At 37.8% G+C, this 21,493-nt stretch overlaps 1 protein-coding gene across 2 annotated transcripts in view; it reads left to right on the forward strand.

Moving 5' to 3' along the window:
• Positions 1–21,493, forward strand: part of SLC25A21 (solute carrier family 25 member 21) — a 514,375-nt gene that overhangs the window by 362,916 nt on the left and 129,966 nt on the right. For both annotated transcript variants that reach the window (XM_068533042.1, XM_068532966.1), the window contains one exon: positions 2,884–2,967. In XM_068533042.1, coding sequence (XP_068389143.1) covers positions 2,884–2,967 — 84 coding nt within the window. The remainder of the gene's footprint in view (positions 1–2,883; positions 2,968–21,493) is intronic.

Raw genomic sequence — 21,493 nt, forward strand, 5'->3', positions numbered from 1 at the left:
TCACTTGCTTTGGTCCCTCTCATGACTCACAGTTCCTTCTAGGACCGGGTCACATGACTGTGAGATGGCCACAGAGTTAGTTGAAATGCTCCGCTGAGGAAAAGGCCAAACGCTCTATATTGGTCATTGACTTTATCTCATAAACACCCTCCTCTAACCCGCTCAGGTCTCCATCCACCCTGAGCAGCTGAATGCCACCAGCAGGGTGCTGTAACATCCATCCTGAACGAAACACGGGAGGTTGTCATGGTGGGAGATCTTTTCTCTCACTTCTATTAAAAGGACATCTTTCCCTCTCTCAATTCCCCACCTGAAATGCTTTCTCCTGGCTTACTCTTTTTGCCTCTCTGAATCCTATAGGACCAGCTTAAATCCCTTCTCCTTCCTGAGATCCTTCCTGATCCTCTGCAGAAAACAGTAATTGCTCCCTCTGATGAACACCTGGGCAACTTGTGCTGATGCTACTTGACATTTTGGATATTTTCCCTTTTATTGTAAAAATTTTTTTCTCATTTATTTACTGTGTTTCTTGAGTGTGGGGATAATGCCCTGGGTTTTTGTAAAACCTATAGCATCTTATTTCATATGGCAAATATTTTAAAAATACTTGGTAATTTGGGAGAAAAGTATCCAGAAAGGAATTTGACAGAGGGTAATGAACTTAATGAAAATTATTACAGTTATTATGAGAAAAATCTATAAGCATGTAATGTTTTTATAATATATAAAACTATTTTAAGTTATTCTCTTGAACGTTAGACATAAGAAATTTTTCATACTCAACAATGAATGTAGGTTACAAATATGCAAATGCAGAGATGGAGATTCTTTTTTGAATTAAAATTAAAGTCGTATTTTGGAAATCGCTCTCTATGTTCCAAAATTATTTGTTGTACAAACTTACATGTAGTTATTCCATTGTACTGTTTTGTGTTTAGCATTATTAATTCATTTGTATCCCAAGTCCCAGATTATCTCATCTACATACAGTAGTCCAGAAATACCAAACGTGGTCCACCTACCTGACCATCAAATCATGTTCTCGATTCTAGACAGAACTGCTTACTGAGTCTTCTAGGCCAGTGGTTATACACACACCAAATGCACCTCTGGATCCAGAACAGTTTAAATGAGTTAGTTGTAAAGCTTCATGATCTTCTGATAAGCTCCATGCAATTTAAATTTTAGGGATATAGTTCTTGCCACTAACCTCCTAAAAATGATCATGCCAATAGAGATGTAAGTTTGACAAGCAAAAACATTATGAATATTTATGACATTTTAAACACTGGCAATAGTAAGTCTAGGGCAGTGGAATATTACTTGCTGGGTTGATGAGGATCAAGAGAGGATCATGTTGAATGTATCATTAAAAAAACCCATTGATTTAAAGAGAAAAGTGATCACCCAGCAAGCTCACCTCTTTTACTACATTTCTGTTTCCTCCATTCATATTCTGGCATCATTATCTTCACCCAGACTATCATAATTGCCTTCATCATTATTCTGCCCCCCATACTCCCATTCTAATCCACCCAATCAGACAATACATATTTTATTAGGAATTTGTACGTTTCAAGTACTCTACTGGAAGAATCAACTCCTTCATCTCAGGACGGCTACTCTCCTGCACAATCACGTTCAGCAACTCTCCACTTTACAAAGTCAAATGTAATCCAGCCTCACTTTCCAGTCTTATAGTCTACTTATTCTGTTCATGTGCCCAATCACTTCAATCAAAGCAAAATATTCACACTTCTCTGTGATATATGTGTTAGTTTTCAGCATAATTCCCTGGGGCCTAGAACTATAAAATAAATCATTCTCAGAATTAGAAGTTATGTTCATGTCATAAATCTAACAATCTGAGAAAAGCATCTTAGAGTAGACAATATTAGAGGTGTTTCCGAGAATTTCTATTTTAAAAGGCTTGCTAAAACTGTGGAGGGAAGTACAGAAGGAAGAAGGGGCTTAACTTAGAATTGGGACGAGAAGGTTAAACCCAAGGAGTAGGCAGCCTAAAGAAAACCGAAAATGGAGAACTGGGGTGTAGGGAAATGACAGTACTTGCCATAGATCTCATTAGAAACAAACCCCAGGGTAAGATGCAAAATACATAAGACCCTCATACTGGGAACTTCCACATTTTGAAGGTTAGAGTTCTGAGATGCATGATCATACCAAAAAAGAAGAGGAAAAAAAAAGAATTTGGCTTTCCAAAATGGGATACATTTTTATTGCGCGCAAACTACGTGCAGAGCACTGTGCTTCTGTGAAGGTCCAGGTAACCTGAACTACCCCTAGTGACCAACTCTGCTCCATCATGAAGTACTGATAATAAACTGTATCACGGTACGACCCGAATTCTTGCTCTAAACGCAAGCTCCTGTCTGCCAGAATGAATTCCAAATTCATAATCAGGATCAAAGTTAGGCCATATTAGCTGCTCTGTATTTTTAAACTTTGTATTAAATTACCATCAAAGAGCACTAATTAAGATAAGAAATAGAGCTACTTATTTGTTTCATATGCATCTTCAGATTTCTGAATTATGCATTAAAACAATCTATGACATCTGTGTGTGCTTTTCGCAAAAGAAAAAAGCATAAATGCCTCAGGGTGCATCTGCCTAGCTAAGAAACAGATGAAAAAAACTCTTTCTGCAGTTCTATTAAAGTACAGAGAAATATCATAATTTTAAAGGCTACAAAAATAAGGTAAAGATTATACAAGACAAATAAATCAGTAAAATCTGTAGCAAAACCCAGAATATTTTAGATTAATCTGAAAAGGCTGAGTCTCCTAAGACTTTGAAAAATGAGAAAAGCCATTTGGCAAAATCCTTAACTTGGATTTTTTTTGTTTGTTTGATTTTGTTTCTAGGTTCCAGATTCAGAGATGTGCAACTGATCCAAACAGTTACAAAAGCTTAGGAGACAGCTTTCGAATGATTTTCCGCACAGAAGGGTATGTATGGTTCTTTATATGTTGATGTGGGCATTTTAATATATTACTACATAACATGTTTTCTCATTTTGAATGATTTCTTTTCCTAGTCTTAGTAGGGAAAAATATTTAAAAGGGTGTCTTCCTATTTTTCTGTGTGTTTTCCCTGATAATACGGTTGAAAATTAAACATGTATATGATAGAAACTACCACAAAAAGGATGTTAATAATATCCTTTATTAATAATAGTTCGATGACTAGAGGAGAATTTTTATTTTGTGCTATTGAGGCTTTTTAAAGTTCTTATAACTGGGGATATCTAAATGTGATAGTTCTTTATTTTGATTCTTAAATATAGCGCCCAAATGTGTTCCTTGTTTGCATTCTGGTTTATGAATATTCAGTCAAAACATATCTTTATCAAAAATTGATGTGTCAAGTTCATCATCCTATCTATTAGGTGATCAGATAAACAGAATATTTTTGTTACATAAACTAAAATTGTCTTTGATGTATAGATTCAGTTAAAGCCTCTGTCGAGCATAATTTTCCAGAGGATATTAGATGTGCTTTTTGAAGTTGTTTTCATAAGAGAATTGGTTGAAAAGAATAATTATACCAAAAAGATAACAGTAATAATAACAACTGGTACATGTTTAGCCTCTACTATGTACTAGGAATTCTCCATATAACTCTTTGAGGTAGGTTCTGTTAGGATCTGTTCCAGTTGGACAGATGAAGAAACCAAGACTCAGAAAATTTAGTAATTTTCACATATCTGGTAAATCTTGAAGCTGGGACTCAAATCCAGTGAGCTTGACCCCAAAGCCCATGCTCCTAACCTCTGTAGTTCACTACCTCTCTTAACAGATTATACTGGGGCTACTATTTTGCTAATTAAACATATGTCATTAATGTCGTTCCATGCCAATAGATTCTTTTTAACAACAGCATAGTAATTTATTTATCTACATACTGCAGTTTATTAAATTAATCCCTTTGGTGGCCCATTAGGTTGCTTCCATATTTTCACTATTATAAACAATAGTACAGTATGTATTCTCATACTATTTTTTCACATTTATGTGTGTATGTATATATATATATATATTTCTATTTTTTAAAGTTGCTAGCAATGGACTTATAAGATCAAATGATATGCACACTTTATGTCATAGATGTTGCCAAATTATCTTCCAAAAAGTATGTACTGACTTTTATATCCTTAGTATTTGAGAGTTCTCACTTCTCCACACCCTCTCAAACACTGGACATTATCAATCATTATTTGTTATGTCTGTCACTCACGTGCATCTCCTGTTTATAATCTAATAGGTGAAAAATAAAAGTGTCTTAATAGTATTCCTTTGATTGTAACTGGGGTTGAGCATACTTTTATATCATTAGGTATTGTTTCTTTCATGAATTGCTTATTTGTGTCTCTCGCCCATTTCTCTTAGGTTAGATTTTTTTATTAATTTGTAGGAGTTCTGTATATATTATAGGTACTAATCCTTTAACTATTACATAAATTACAAATATTTTCCCCAACTTGTCAGTTGTCTTACACCTATAGTGTCTTACACCTTTCAGAAGTTGGTGATTTTTGAAGATTGTGATTTTGTGATTATATCTATCTTTTCCTTTGTGATATCTGACCTTGATGGCACATTAGAAAAGAAGGACATCCTCTAACCCCAAGATTATAAACATTTACATTTGAATCTTTAATCCATCTGTGATTTCTTTTTTTAATGTGCAGTATGGCATATAGGAATTAAATTTTATTTTCAAATGGCTATTCAGTTGTCCAAACACCACTGGTCGAAAAATCCATTCCTTGCTCACTAATTGGAAATGCTAGCTTTTTTGTATATTAAACTTCCACATATATATCAGCTAAATTTTCTATTCTGTTTCTCTATTTCCTTTTCTGTTTCATTAATTTATCTATCTCTGTGCCAGTATCATACTGTTTTAATTATTTTATCTTTAGAGTGTTTCAGGAATATGTAAAAATATGGCCTGCAGTATAAAGTCTAAATTCCTTATCAGGTGTACAGAGCCCTTCCTAGGACAGCCCTTGCTTCTTCTCCAGGCTCATTCCCCGTGCACAGATCTGTTATATAGCGTGCACCACCCTGATTTATTGAGCTTGTTTTCTGTCTGTCTCCCCTCTCCCGCCTCAAGAATACATTTCCCTGAGGGCCACGTCTCATTCCCCTCTGTTTTCCCTATCCCTGTGTTTGGCACTGAGTAGAGATACTTAGTAAATGCATGTTGAACAAATGAATGAAAGTCATCACACCAACATCATGATGATGCGAAATGAAAAAGAAAGATGATAATTCTTGCTATAGACCACTCCCTCTGAAGCTATGATAATGATCCTGAAGGCTGATTAAATATTTTGAGGTCATCTAGTGACACAGAATGAGCAAATTCTTGCTATTCCTCTGGTGATGTGGTACCTAAGTGTCATTGATAATGTGCCCGCATTTATGGCAGTTGGGATCAAAATCATGTTCATTTTACCCAGTACATGTATATAAAATTGAAGAAACCATAGTGTATTATATAGTCAATAAATTATCTCTTTCCAGTAAAACAATAGTGTCAGCATTGCCAAGTTCTGTAAACTGTAACAGATATCTCTGACTTGGATGTGGGAGTTCCTTAGCCAGACTCTTCATTTCAAGTGTGTTTTAGGAAGAATTTGATGTTTCTGCTTTGATATCAAGTAATGTAACAAACATACAGTATGTGTGGTCCCTGCATAGTAAAATTGGCCTTTTCCTCGACTGTATGTTTAATTGCTTCTAAAGCAAATTGACATTCTTTCCGTAATGCCTTTAGATCTGGACATGTTGTTAGCAAAAGCCAGAAAGCTCCAGTCTTAAAGATGGAAATATTTGTAAAAATACAAAAGAAAAAGCTGCCTGTTATTTTTGATACAGAGCAAGAGCATTTCATAGCCTTAAGTTTAAAAAAAAAAGGAAGAAAAAAAAAACCTTTTAACACATGCTGTGTTGAATTTTTTTCCTAGCAAAACAGTTCCTTTTGATTTTCTTAGTTAGCTTTTAGAGTATACTCTGCTTTCAAAGATGGTTTTTCACTCAGGTACGTAGAGGCCAGTTTGCTCTGTGGCCTGCAAGGAGGATAGTGCTAGTAAGTTTGACTAGTTAACAATTAAGAGAGCTCGTCTTTCCTGGTTCTTCTTATCTAACTCCCCCAGCTCCGCAAGTTAAAGGTTTTGAAAGCTAGTCCTTTTCTGTTGTTTAAAAACATTAAAGTCTGTTAATACACTTAGAATCTGCACAGAGCTCCCATTTCCCCACTGTAAGAAAGTGAAGTGGTATTTTCACCATTCTTAGAGATGCAATTCCCCACCTCTCAGCCCAGAATTCACATTTCTAAGAGACAAGAGCTCATTCACATGGGTCTGAATCCCTTTACTGCTTCTCAGGTTTTTTTTCTTCTTAAAAGCATAGATACATTGTGCTGTTATTAAGGACATAGTTTTTCAACCCAGCTTTACAGAGGTGAAATTAACTTAAGTTTTTAAAACTAGGCCTTCCAAATTCTGAGTAAGGATTTCTGTTATGTGGAATTGTCATATTTACTTAGCTTTTACCAAAAAGGTCATCATTGCAGAAAACTGATAGGGAAGGAATTTGTCACTGTTGAGAGTACCTCCATCGTCACCATGATTCTTCATCTTTCTCTGGTTTGACAAAATACACTAACAGGTCCATCTACCATAATCATGAGCCCAGAAGACATGAAGATTTAGCCTAGGTGATTAGGTGCCTTCAAAACCAGTAAGCTTCATTTTGTAAACTCCCCTGGCAAATAGCAGCTGGTATCTCTATTTACCATGCGTTCATGCATCACACCTAATTTCCTTTTGCTTCAGAGTATCTCATGAGAGTTCTTCTAGTCTCTTTTGTACTTATCATTCCTTTAAAGAGAGTGATTGAGATGTTCACAGATGGGTGAGGGGATTATAAATTATGCTAAAATAAAACCAGGACTGCCCACCTCCTCACTCTTCCTTCTCTGAAAACATCTAGTGGCCATTCTTTCTGAAATGAAGGGAAAAAAAGAGTTAAACAGAACCTAAGATATTCTGGTGACATAGGTAAAGAAAGATATGAAACTCATATTTATTTTCTTCAGTGTACCAGGCACTGTGCTAGGGACTTTATCATTTCAGCACAGCACTAGTCTCAACACAGCTCAGCATCATTATGTACGTCTGTATTTTGTGTGAGGTAACGGATGATCAGAGAAGTTAAGCAACTTCCCCAAAGTCAAACAGGTATTAGTGACATACCATGGTTTTTCCATTACACTGTATCACCTTTCATTAAACACCAAATTCTGTTGTTTATTAAATGAAAAGAAGACAATGTGGAAGTAGTGGCTGTAAACCTCTAATTTTTAAATAGCTGTTCTAAAACTTTTGGTATTCCTACCCTCAAATCACATACCAATTTGAAGCAGCTTTTATCTCTTCCTTCAAGTAAAGTATGCGAGACCAGTATATGGTCAGTCAACCAAATCCTGTCGATTCTGAGGCAGCACCACAAACCTCTGACAACTCCAGACGCTTAATCCAACCATTGTTCCATCTCTTGCAGAGAGCTCCATATCTCTGATGAATTCATGGTTTTCCATCAGTCTGCTCTCACCCTGCTTGTTCCTTAGTTTTCTTATGAGGAAAATTCTTGGGCATTGGTTTGCCCAAGGCAAATAACTAGGACACAGGAGGTCAGATTAAACTTAGTTTCAAATGAGAAACATGTTGATTGCTGGTGCCTTCAGAAATATGGTATTCTTCAGAAAGTATTACTGTAGAAAATATGTGGTTGCATTTGGGGGGCATTCGAACTGTGTTTTGTTTCACGATTTGTTTTCTGTAACCACTGATGCTGCCCCAAGTATCATCTTACAATCAGACCACTTGGTGATTATAATATTTTCTAGTTAAATGACATTTAAGGCCTCGTTTTATGAGCTCCAGCGTAATTGGCTAATTTGGTCAACTCCAGATGTGTGAGATAATGTGCCACTCGTTTAAGTGCCTTTCAGACGGCATAAATGGCACAGCCCCAGGAGGTATAATCACTCCCTCTTGTTTTCATTAAGAAGGGGAATGAGTGGCTTGTGACACAGACAAATGAAGCGGGCGTCTACGACTCAAAAATCGACAACTTGGTAAGATTTGAACATTTTTCTTTTTACAGGTGGACTCACTCCAAGATCTTTAGCTTAATTTGGTGTCTAGGTGGGTCTGCCTTTTAAAAAGTGGTTTACCTAGTCTAACAGGGCCAGGTGATTTTAAAGCAACCTCTGTAAATAGAGAGACCTGCCCTTATAGAAAACCCCCCTAAGTAAAGTAGTGTCTGGAAACTGTCTCTCACTCTCACATGGAAGTGAGGGCAAGCATTGGATTTGAAGAGACAGTGGAGGAGATAACTCTTCCCACTACCAGGAATTGTTATTTGAGCAATCAGCAGCCTCACCACCTAAATCAAGTTCCAACTTCACAAGGCCCAGTAGTTGCTGCTACCTTTTCTCTCTCCTTTCGACCCGACTTCTCATCCAACAGAAACCCACTCATCTACCCAGTATTGCCAAGCTGGAGTGGAGCAGGTGATTCTTGGCATCACCGGTCCCTGGATCCTCGGGCTTGTCCCTCTTATCTGACAACAGATCCAGTGGAGGACTCACTGCCACTTAACGAATGCAGAATTTTTACTCAGATGAATAATTACAGACCGTACCCCAGAGCCCTAAGCAGATAACCCACAGTATAAATCAATTATGTATAGATCACTGGGTATTGACTGGGTTTGCAAGCTTGGTTTACCCAAATGAATTTGATCTTTGGTGGGTGCCAGATGTGCAGTGTGCCTTCTGTGATGAGTTTCCTGGTGCCTTGAGTACCTTCTCTCCTCTCCTTTTTACTTTTCCAAAGAGGCCCTTCCTGGTACCTACTGGACCTCCCTGGAGTGCTCCCTTGCTTTGTTTTCTTCTGTGTCCAGCTTTATTGAGGTATAATTGGCATATAACTTTATGTAAGTTTAAAGTACACAACATAATGGTGTGATACATGCATCTATTGCAAAATAATCACCACAGTAGGGCTAGTTAACACACCTATCACCTCACGTAATTACCACTTTTGTGTGCGGTGAGAACGTTAAGGTCTACTCTCCTAGCAACTTTCAAGGGTACAGTACAGTCTTGTTAGCTGTAGTCGCCATGCTGTGCATTGCATCCCTGCTCCCTTGTTTTTAAGTGGTGATGAGAAGGAAAGCAGACAGTCCCCGCTGCTCTTGCTCCCACACTGCGGAGTTCAGCCCTGGCCTGCCTGGTCTTCTTAAGAATGGCAGAACAAACGTCCTCTTTAGTTAGGAAAAAAGGAAAACAAGAAAAAAAAAAAAAAAAACATAGCAGGTGAGAGTTTGGAGAATGAAACCATAGCAAATCCATCTGGCAAATCTTATAAGTGATGGACCCAGGTCCAGAATACGGTGTTCAATAGACTGAAGCCATTGTCTTCTCCCAAGCTTTCTCCAGTTTTAGAAAGACAGAAAAGAGATGACCTCAGTCTAGGCATGGGCCTACTATTACTATTCTCTGATGATCTGTGTTCCTTTTAAAAATCATTTATCAATACTTTAGTATATTGTACTCTTAAAATTTTAGTCCTAAAGTATATGTAATAGCTTTTCACGGAAAGCTAAGAATTTTAAACTCTATTTAGCAATTCAAGGTTGAAAATTTTTTAAAAATGAACGGTAAGGAGAAAAAAAATACTAAAGAAGAACATTTTTTTAAAATAAAGAAGATATGAGATATATATATATATATATATATATATATATATATATATATTCAATGGGATACTACTCAGTCATTTAAAAAGATGAATTATTGCCATTTGCAACAACACAGATGGACCTTGAAGGTATTACGCTAAGTGAAGTAAGTCAGACAGAGAAAGACAAATACTGTATGATCTCACTCATATGTGGAATATAAAAAACAAACAGGGCTTCCCTGGTGGCGCAGTGGTTGAGAGTCTGCCTGCTAACGCAGGGCACACGGGTTCGAGCCCTGGTCTGGGAAGATCCCACATGCCGAGGAGCAACTGGGCCCGTGAGCCACAACCACTGAGCCTGCGCGTCTGGAGCCTGTGCCCCGCAACGGGAGGGGCCGCGATAGTGAAAGGCCCGCGCACCGCGATGAAGAGTGGCCCCTGCTTGCCGCAACTGGAGAAAGCCCTCGCACAGAAACGAAGACCCAACACAGCCAAAAATAAATAAATAAATAAAGTAGCTATTAAAAACAAACAAAATAAATGAACAAACCAATCCAAACAAAAACAAACATGTAGACACAGACAACAGAATAGTGGTTACCAGAAGGGAAGGGATGGGGGGAAGATGAAATGGGTAGAGGGGATCAACTGTATGGTGACGGATGGGAACTAAATTTTTGGTGGTGGGCATGCTATCGTGTATACAGAAGTGAAATATAATGTTGTACCCAGGACACTTACATAATTATCATTAACGTCAATGTTACCTCAATAAAAAATAAATTAAAAAAATAGGCAGTTGAACCCACTAGTACATTATTTAGCATTTCTATTTTACCAAATTATTTCACACTGCTGCTAAAGCAAATAGTTGTTGGTTTAAGCTGTATTGGGTTGTAAAGTAGTCTTTACAATCAGGGGGTGGATAATGAATTTTCAGAGTGCTCAAATCGCAGTGTCCTGGTGCTTCCATGTCCCAGAGTTCTGTTTCCTTTTCTAAATTAGAGGTCTTCGGTTCTGCCCACAGAGTGACCTTTAAAATGGTTTCAGCTCCTAGATTTGCCTCCTGTCATCACCACAGATTGCTAGCTGACAGTCACACTCCCACTCCCCCAGCCTCGCACTAACAGTGCTTTCTGACTTCACTGACTGGCCTTTGGCAAGGATTTAAGTGTTGCCAGAGAGTAAGTGAAAACGTTTGCAGTGATGTCAGCCCGTCAGCAAGGTCTGATTAAGAGACCAAACACGGCCTCTCTCAGCAAGCAGTGCTGACAAGAAGGAAGGGAGGACCAGTTGTTTGGGTGGAAGTAGTTGTCTTTTGGGAAGGTTGGTGTCTCGATTCAGAGCCTGAGCAGATATTCTTCATGTTTTTATAGACTGCTAATGGGGGGCGAGGGGATTTCACATCTCAGTGGGAGATGTCCATTTGAAAATATTTCCAGGCCTTTATTTTAACTTATTCTGGATTTCTGATGGGCTGGATGCATAGTCATCTTGGGAGGAAAAATGTGTTTACAAAAACCAGAATCCTTTTTCTAGGTTGTTGAACTGAACATTTTCAGATGAGAATGAGAGAGAAAATCTCCAGAAACTCTTCTACCTTTGTCTGATTCTCTTATTGTAGAAAATAACTTAGGGATGATTTGACATAGACAAGGTTAAAGGAGTTAATATTTTATCTTCATCATTGATTTCAGCTAGTGTCTCTGACTTTGTAGAATTACATCTTCCAATATACTATCTTTTTTGGTAGGAAGTCTTCTATTCCTGGCCATATGCATATTTGATCTCGTTTTATTTTCCTCAGAAAGAAAAATGTCACGTGGATTTTTAATATTCTAGAACACTGTTAAGAAGTTGAAAGCATTGGCAAGATACATACATACATATGCACACATACATGCATTTAAACTAAATTTAATTGCTTATGGTTTAGATTGCTACGTTTTCTCTGTAAATCCCATGAGTCAAGTGCCATTGGAGCATCCATGAGTGTGAATTATGATAAGCTTCTACTCAGTTCCTGCTTAGGAATCTGTTTAGTTACCCAGTTACAATGCTCTCATCAGCAGCCCGTGAATTTTTTGTCTAGTCTCATGACTCTAGCTTTACCTCTCCTCCAGCTCTTTCAAGTGGTTTGAAACTGGAAGAAAGGAGAAGGTTCAGATGCTGTTTTTATAATAGTGATTATATTCCAATCAATGTTTGCGATTTTGGCCCTTTTGTGAAATGTGTCCACATATCTTACTTCACTTGATACTCACAAGAACCCTGGCAGGTAGAAAGGTGGGGAGTATGATCTTTAGTTTTCTGGTCAGGAAACTGATAAGAGATGTTAAAGGCCTTGCCCAGCACCTCATAGCTGGTGTTTGTTGGGGCAGGCATTCATCCAGGGTCTTCTGCATCCTATATCATGCTCCCCATTCTGTCAATAACTTAATAGTAGTATTGGTAATAATAGAAGCGACATCTCAGATTTACACCGTTCCCATTGGGGGTTCAAAGCATTGCCACAGATCTCATCTCACTTGGCTGAACAGCATCTGGGAGAGGTAGAGAAGAGATGGTATGGTTGGTTACATTCTACAAATCAGAAAATTTCAGCAGAAAGTAATCTATTGAGATTCCCAGAATAAGAGATTGGATCCGGGCTTCCCTGGTGGCACAGTGGTTGAGAGTCTGCCTGCCAATGCAGGGGACACGGGTTCGAGCCCTGGTCTGGGAAGATCCCACATGCCGCGGAGCAACTAGGCCTGTGAGCCACAATTACTGAGCCTGCACGTCTGGAGCCTGTGCTCTGCAACAAGAGAGGCCGCGATAGTGAGAGGCCCGTGCACCGCGATGAAGAGTGGCCCCCGCTTGCCACAACTAGAGAAAGCCCTCGCACAGAAACGAAGACCCAACACAGCCATAAATAAATAAATAAATTTTAAAAAAAAATTAAAAAAAAAAAAGAGATTGGATCCTAAGATCAGCACGCAAATACAAAGGTTTAATTTTTTTAATGGCATCTTAGGCAAATGAAATTAGAAAAAAAAATATTCTAAAGTGTGACACCATCATCTCATGAAACCAAGGTAGAGGCTCTTGATCCTTAGGACAGAGCCCTCTCCAAAAGGAAGTTACAGGATGCAGTTTAAGGTTAAGGCTCACTGCATGAACTAACTCAGTTATTTGACCTGTCGATGCCTTTGCCTAACTCAACTTGAACATTGGATAATAACCAGGAAAACCTCATGAAACATGAGATAAGGCATGTAACCAAAGTTCCTTGGATGACTTGTCAGATGGGGTGGAAATCATCATATGATTGCAATATATGTTGAAATATGCGGTCACCAAAGCCTAGAGCAGATGACAGCCATATGCAGTGGCCTAGTTCTCCTGCTGATAAACACTATGTTCATAATTCTCCTTCTCTGGCCACAGAGAACTCATGGGAAAACAAAGCCGGAGGTACCAGGAATTCTAATGTAGACACAGTCTCAGTAGTAACAAAAAATGAGACAAAGTGTGGGATGAGTTTTGGAAGCTGTTAAAGAGAGTTTGTAAGTTTGTGTTAAGTGAATGAGTTCTTTGATTTCCTTACATAAAGCTTTTCCTAAATTAGAAGAATCAAGAACCACAATAAGAGAAAAGGCCATGCTCTGCTGTCATTACCATTTTGTATCCTTTAAGTTTTCAGTGAACAGGTCAACATGAATTTCAAAATTCAAATAAAGTTCCCAGAAGTTGGCACTATTTATAAAGGAACCTAAATTAAAAGTGTATTGCAATGTAATCCACTAAGCAATAAGACATATCAGTTACTAAAGATCTGGCTTCATGTGTAGAATAGAATATGTGTTAGATTACAGAATGTTTCTTAACCACTTGTTCACTCCTTAATCCTCATGATCTGGCTTCTGTCTACACCCATGTTTACAAACTGCTCTCTCAGAAGCCACCATGGGACCCCTATCCTCTTCCATAGAATCTGAGACACTAATGATTGTTAGATGTGCTATTATTTTATGTACCATTAGAAAGAAAAAATGCTGACCATTAAACTCCTTGGAGTGATGTGACAAGGGATATGGGTGTTGAATGAGAAGGAGAAATTTTGAATGACTTCCTAGTTTTGAGCATGGATGACTGGTGATAGCCAAGTTATGTCATTTGCACATTCAGAAATCTTTGATGATTTCCCATTGATCCATGTGGTAGGCCATCACTAAGATGGCCCCAATGACCCTGCCTCCTTGTATTTATGTCCTTGTATAATACCCTCCTTTTGAGCATGGTCTAGGCTTATTGACTCTCTTTCAATGAAGTGAATATGGCAGAAGTGATGAGATGTCACCTTTGAGACTAGCATATAAAAAAACTGGCTTCCATCGTGGTAGCCCTTTCTTATTCTTCCTGCTCTTTTGGTTTCTTGCTTTTCTATTGCCTTGAGGTCACTGCCCTATGGAGGAGCCCATGTGTCAAGAAATTAAAGGTATCTCTGGCCAATAGCCAGTGAGGAACTGAGGCCCTCAGTTCAACAACAACCTGGAAGGGACTGAATCCTACCAAGAACATGAGTGAGCTTGGAAATGAATTTTTCACCAGTGAAGTCTTCAGATAAGACCTCTAGCCCAGCTGACAGTGTGTCTGCAACCCCTTAAGAGACCTTGAGTCAGAGGCACATGCTAAACTATGCCCAGGAAGTGTGTGATAATAAATCTTACCACGAAGTTCTGGGGAAATTTGTTACACGGAAAAAGCTAACACAATACACAAAAGCAAATCCGAAACACTTGATATGATTTTTATTTGGGGCCCTCCTTTCACACTTTATCTTACCTGGTGTCATCACATGCATCTTATGTTCAAGCCCTGTGGACCAATTATAACTGCTGAAACAATTTTCTGTGTTTTTCTCATGCACATTTATCAGCCAGAATGGCATTTCGCCTTTTGTCCAGCTATGGATATTCTGGTCATCCATAAATGCTCAGCTCATATGCTACTTTCTCTTTGATGCTTTTTCTCATCATCCAAAATGGAAACAGTTTTCTCCATCTGTTCTCTTATGGCACTTTTCTTCTACCGTAACATTTCCCTTCAGAGTCAGAGAAACCTGGATTCGAATCCTATATATAAGTTTTGGGACCTCAGGCAGATTACTTAATCTCATTATACTCCAGTTTCTTTATTTGTAACATGGAGATAGTAATATCTACTTTACTATGTTGCCAGCACTAAGTGTAGGTCTATAAATATGCACACAATCATTGTTAGCTAGTTCCATTATTAGTTCCTTATATTATAGCTAATTATTTGTAACTGTTCACAATTATTTAAATGTGTGGAACTCTGATGAAATCATCTTTGGGGCTTCTAAAATATATCACACAGTTCTTTGTATATAATCATCATCCAGCTTATGTTTGCTGAATTTAATTGAATGATTGCTATTTCCTTATACTCAGCTCTTCTGGCCACATTAATATAGAAAATAAATATGGTCAAATCAAAGCAAATACCAAGGAAAATTTATGGCTCTGGTAATATCATTAAGACCAAGATTCTAAAGATTATAATTTGTCTCTATCTCCAGAGTAACCTCTTTTAACAGCCTTGGGAAGACAGTAGAATATTTTTAATGGCCATGTGGCGGCTGAAGGTAGGGGGTTGGATTTTGGCATGTGGGTTTTAGATTCAGGGGACTCACCATTCACAAGTGTTGCTGGGTGGTATTGGGGGATTTAGTTAGGGAAATTGGAAGGGCTGATGACCCAAGTCAAGGACAAACAATTTACTCCCATTGCTTAGAATGTGTTCCGTCTTCACCACTGAACTTATGACACTGCCTGACTGGGGTTTAATAAGCCCAGGAAGCTAAAACAGTACAAATAAAAACCAAATACTCAGGTCAATAAAAAGATGAATTAAAATGAAAGCAAAAGAGTGTTTAAAACAGAATGAGAGGCAAATCAAGAGTTAGAATTTTAAAAGACAATTATTAACAGACTTTCGGTTACAACAACCATAGTAGCTTGTATCAGAGCAGCTCTCCTGCTAAGAACAATTATAAACATTGGACAAAATATACAAACTACTTTTTTAAGGCAATAGAGAGCCACCAAACCAGGCAGAACTTGTGAGGGGCTACAAGACCTGAGGGAAAGAAGCCCATCTCAGTGAGCTCTACATTCACTCTGGCTTTTTCTGTAAAGGCTTTGCTAAGTCTTACAGGAAAGGTTGGGAGAGGAAGATGAGATCAAGTCTTAGTTGAGGAGAGAGATGAGTTGGAGGCTGGCGTTCAGGGCTGGCAAATGGCTGGGACCTAAGAAGCAAAAATCGCAGAGAAGAGGGAAACTGCAGAGGAGTGAACCCAAAGATCTATAAGCAATTTCCCCTTGAGGCATTTGCCAACTCCTAAGCTGCCTGTGAGCAGGAAGAAACTCCAAGAAACCCAGCAATAACAAACAAACAAACAACAGACTAACCAAAAAAAACCCCGAAAACAACAACAACAAAAAAACCCCAGAGGGGCTTCCCTGGTGGCGCAGTGGTTGAGAATCTGCCTGCCAATGCAAGGGACACGGGTTCGAGCCCTGGTCTGGAAAGATCCCACATGCCGCGGAGCAACTAGGCCCGTGAGCCACAACTACTGAGCCTGCGCGTCTGGAGCCTGTGCTCCGCAATAAGAGAGGCCGCGGCGATAGTGAGAGGCCCGCGCACCGCGATGAAGAGTGGCCCCCGCTTGCCGCAACTAGAGAAAGCCCTCGCACAGAAACGAAGACCCAACACAGCCATAAATAAATAAATAAATAAATAAATAAATAAATAAAATTAAAAGTGCCATGATCTTCCTAGTTAAAAAAAAAAAAAAAAAAAAAAAAAAACCCAGAAGTTGAGAAGCATAGAGATGAGCAGAGATTTCAGCAGCCCCATGATGCTGGGGAGACAAGGTTTGGCGTTCAAGCCCAACCAGGTGGAAGAGTTCTGGTAAACACTCTGAGTTTTCAGCTGAGACCCAGAATGTCCACTCCTCAGATAAGGGCTATGCCTTAGGAATAAAACACAAACTCATTGTCCCTATAAAGCCTAAATCCAGCCCTCAGCAAGATGAAGGTGATCTACTAGACTCCATCTGTTTACTAAGAGAAAATTATTCCTCTTTGGGGGGAGATAGCACCATCCAGAGACTCTTTGATTTTTTTTTATGCACAATGTCCTGTATTCAATAAAAAAATTACAGGATCTTAGGGGGAAAAAGACCAAATAACCAAATAGCAAGAGAAACAGAGACAGTAAGTGACTCAAATTTTGTAATTATCAGACAGGAATTTTTAAATTTAATCTAATTTTTACTGTGGTAAAATATACATAACATAAAATTTGCCATTTTAACCATATTTAAGTGTACAGTTCAGTGGCATTAAGTACATTCACGTTGGTGTTGAAACCATTGCCACTATCCATCTCTAGAATTTTTTCATTTTCCCAAATCGAACTCTGTAACCATTAAAAAGTAACTCCTCCTTTTTCCCTCCCCCCAGGCCCTGGCAAGCACCATTCTACTCTGTGTCTATGAATGTGACTACTCTAGGTACTTCATATAAGTGGAATCATACATTTGATTCATATCACATTTGTCTTTTGTGTGATTGGCTTATTTCACTTAGCATGAAGTCTTTAAGATTCGACCATGGGAGCATGTGTCAGAATTTCCTTCCTTTCTAAGTCTGAATAATATCCCATTGTATGTACAGATCCCATTTTGTTTATCCATTCATATGTCAATGGACACTGGGTTGTTTTCACCTTTTGACTATTGTCAAGGATTTGAAGAAATATTTGTATACCCAAGTTCATAGCCACATCCTTGCTTTCAATTCTTTTGGGTATATATGCAGAAGTGAAATTGCTGGATCATATGGTAGTTCTATGTTTAATAGACAGAGACTTTTAAAGATGTAATAAATATGTTCAGAAAAGTAAAAGAAAAGATGGAGAATTTCACCAGAGATTTGAAATCTGTTTTTAAAAAAAGACAAATGGAAATCTTGAAAAATACTATAACAGAAAATAAGAATTCAGTAGGTGGGTTTTCAACCCACATGTTATATTGTCAGCATGTAACTTGTTAACTGTTTTATAAGTTCTTAAATATTAGGGACTGTGTTTTATCCTACCAGTGTGCAGTGGTAGGTACTCATTATTACAATTACTTGATTGAATAAGTACAGGAGTAATAATAATGATAATAATAATAATTATACATATATTTTTGATGAGGGAAGTCACAAAATTTTTTAAAAACTCATTTTAAGCAACCAAAAAAAAATTAAAATTTACCAGAGGCCAGTCACTTTGCTAAGTGACTAACTTAGCATGCACTAACTCGGTTAGTTCTCACAACCTATAGGGAGGAACTATCATTCTTCCCATTTTATCGATGAGTCAGCCAAGGCCCAAAAGCTTGTGTAACTTGTCTAATGTTTCATAGGTTGAAGACATTTGAACCCACGTGATCTGGATCCAGATCTTTACCTCTACATTATTTAAAAATAATTTTTTTTAAAGAAACATAGATTGTTCTGCTTGGCTGACTAGCTAGGTACAAATTTTAGAAAATAAATGGAAAATTGAGACACCAAATTGCATAGTGACATCTGCTAGGGCACTAAACTCTTTTTGTAATATGACCTTTACATTTTTTCAGATGTTCCTTCTGGACAACAGGGCACTACTTAATGTATTTTGGCATGGGCTCTGTTATGCATGTTTGACATATAAGAAACACCATGATAATGAACAGAATGTCCCTTCTTTCTCCTGAAACTCCAAATTGCTCAGGGCCATAAGATACAAACTGTGGGTTTAAAGTTGACACTGAATTTCCTCCTTTCATGTTTGTGGATCTCATTTGCAGGATGCTGACATTTTACCTTTTCTACATCCCTGTCTTCACTCCTCTCTCTACCCATCATCTGTCTTAAGTGTTTAATCTTTTTTGCTGTACCACCTCAGAGCATGTTGGCTTTTGATGGCAGGTGTCTTCTCCAATGATGGGACATTCCTTGGGAAAATCCATTTTCTTTCAGCCTTGGCAGGGAAGATCATACACTTAGTACACAGAACAAAGGGAGTATTCACAGGACCTTAAGACTCCCGATATATTTGCCTTCAGCTCTCTTTTCCTCAAACTCTTTGTTCATCCAGGTTACAGTTCTAAGTGTCCTGCATCCTATTTTGATCTCTTCTTTTGGACCCTCCAATATAAAAGATCTTTTCTTATCTCTCTCCTCTTTCTTCCTCCCTTTCTTTCTTCCTCTCTTCCTTCCTTCCTTTCCTTCTTCCTTCCTTCCTTCCTTTCTTTCTTTCTTTCTTCTTTCTTTTCTTTCCTTCCTTCCTTCCTTCCTTCCTTTCCTTCCTTCCTTCTTTCTTTCTTTCTTTCTTTCTTTCTTTCTTTCTTTCTTTCTTTCTTTCTTTCTTTCTTTCTTTCTTTCCTCCCTCCCTCCTCCTCCTCCCTTCTTTCTTTCTTTCTTCTTTCTTTCTTTCTTTCTTTCTTTCTTTCTTCTTTCTTCTTTCTTTCTTTCTTTCCTTTCCTTTCTTTCTTTCTTCTTTCTTCCTTCCTTCCTTCTCTTCCTTCCTTCCTTCCTTCCTTCCTTCCTTCCTTCCCTTCCTTCCTTCTTCCTTCCTTCCTTTCTTTCTTCTTTCTTTCTTCTTCTTCTTTCTTTCTTTCTTTCTCCTTCTTTCTTTCTTTCTTTCTTTTCTTTCTTTCTTCTTTCTTTCTTTCTTTCCTTTCTTTCTTGGAAAAAGAGCTACTCATTTCAGACAGAATTAAAGTAAATAAAATTTTAAAAACAACTCTTTTTTGTGATATTAGACAATTGTATTATTAAGTATCCCTTATTCCTGTCTGGTGTGAGGGCCAATTCCCTAAAGTTTACAAAGTTTTTTTATATAGGCAATGAACATTATGCAAGCTAAGAACAGATATCTATATCTTTTCTATATTTATGCTGTTTCTTTGCCAGCTTAGAGGAACACTTGTAACCCACCAAGCAAATAGTATTTAGTGGCTGCCCATGTATACACAGCCCTCTGTTAGGCAGCACACAGAGTATGTAAAAGAGACACAGCTTTGGCCTTCTAAAAGCTTAATTCTGCAATGCAATGACTGTAATGAGCAAAAATTCTTATTTCAGTCACATGACTCTATTAACCTTTGTGATAAAAGTATTACAAAAGCAACAGGTAGAGATTTGACCAGTTGGAAAATAGATTTGCATTTTCAATACCTCCGTATCTCTTAACACTCTTACAAAACCATTCTCAATCACAGGGAAAAGACGCACGAAAACTGCATAGGGACTTTCCAGACAGAAGTAAACTGTCCCAATAGGAAATAAAAATCTTCAAAGTGTCCCTTTCATTGGACTTGTTTCTTTTCCTACAACAAATGGACACATCAGACATAAAATTTAATTGAGACACACTAAAGTAAGACCTGGCTTACCTGAATAGGAGAGGTCACAGCATTCCATTAAGGAGACAGCAAGGCGCTAACAACGCATTGACTACTTTATATCACAGTATATTGAACTTCTAGTCACCACCAACTATTTAGGATTTCAACAGCCTCCCGTTAAACTCTGCTGCGTGATTCTATTTTACATTTCTCTTCCTGTGTGTTTGTTTTAATTTAAGAGCTAGTATGCATATTGACAATTCTTTGACAGCAAAGGTAAAACCACCAGGAGTGTATCTGTTTATTGAGGACTGACAGCTTTATAGGTAACATAAAAATAATCTAATGTTTATTGGGGCAAATGTTTGGACGGAGGATTAAGTGAAACTACTGAATAGAGAAAACCTTTTCATCCTATTCAGACTTTGCAAATAAGGTTTGGGATCAAATACATAAAAACTTTTTTGTTGATTTCTTTAATGCTCTTCCCTTAATTTGTCCCACTACTCACTCCCCTCCACTTCGCTACCTCAAATGATGTTTTACGACAGGGGTTTTGAATTGAGTAAAACTTTGAAAGGGAAGAAGCTACCGTCATAGATTCTTTGCTGTAGAATTTACATGAGGCATGCAAACTTGCTAGATAACAGTAAAGCAAAATCTAAACCACATTGCTCATAATATAAACTGTCTTTTCCTACTGTTTCCTATAGCTTACATATAGTAAGAGCTCTTACATTTTTTTGTTTTTGTTTTTTGTTTTTGTTATTTTTAATACTTGTAGGTGGGGCAGGGGAACAGAAATAGCTTTTAAACTGTTGCAAAACTGGTTTTAAACTGTTAAGGAGTTTTCAGTTTTGCCTTTAGCCGAGTATCAGCAGCATTAGAGTGTTATCTTTATTTTAAAGGAGCTTTTTGAAATGTTTTAAAAATAATTTATTCTTTCTGTTAGTGGAAATATTACCCATTTGGAAATAATTTATTTAAAGTAGTTCATCAAACTATTATTAGATTAACAATGCTTGACTTTAGTTTTTTAATTTGACGTTAATTATAATTACCATTAATATCTCTTTTCCTAACATCTTTCCTTCGAAAATTAAGAAGGATTTTATACTCACCTAATTCCCCTAGCAGTGTTCAGGTCGGCTATTACTACTCCTCTCTTCACTATGCTCCCCGACCCTCACCTGATCCCATTTTACATTGAGGAAAATAAAAGGGAGAGAAAAATTAGGCAGCCTGTTAAAGGTCGCTTGCTAAG

Source organism: Eschrichtius robustus, chromosome 1, assembly GCF_028021215.1.
Source record: "Eschrichtius robustus isolate mEscRob2 chromosome 1, mEscRob2.pri, whole genome shotgun sequence".
Taxonomy (NCBI): domain Eukaryota; kingdom Metazoa; phylum Chordata; class Mammalia; order Artiodactyla; family Eschrichtiidae; genus Eschrichtius; species Eschrichtius robustus.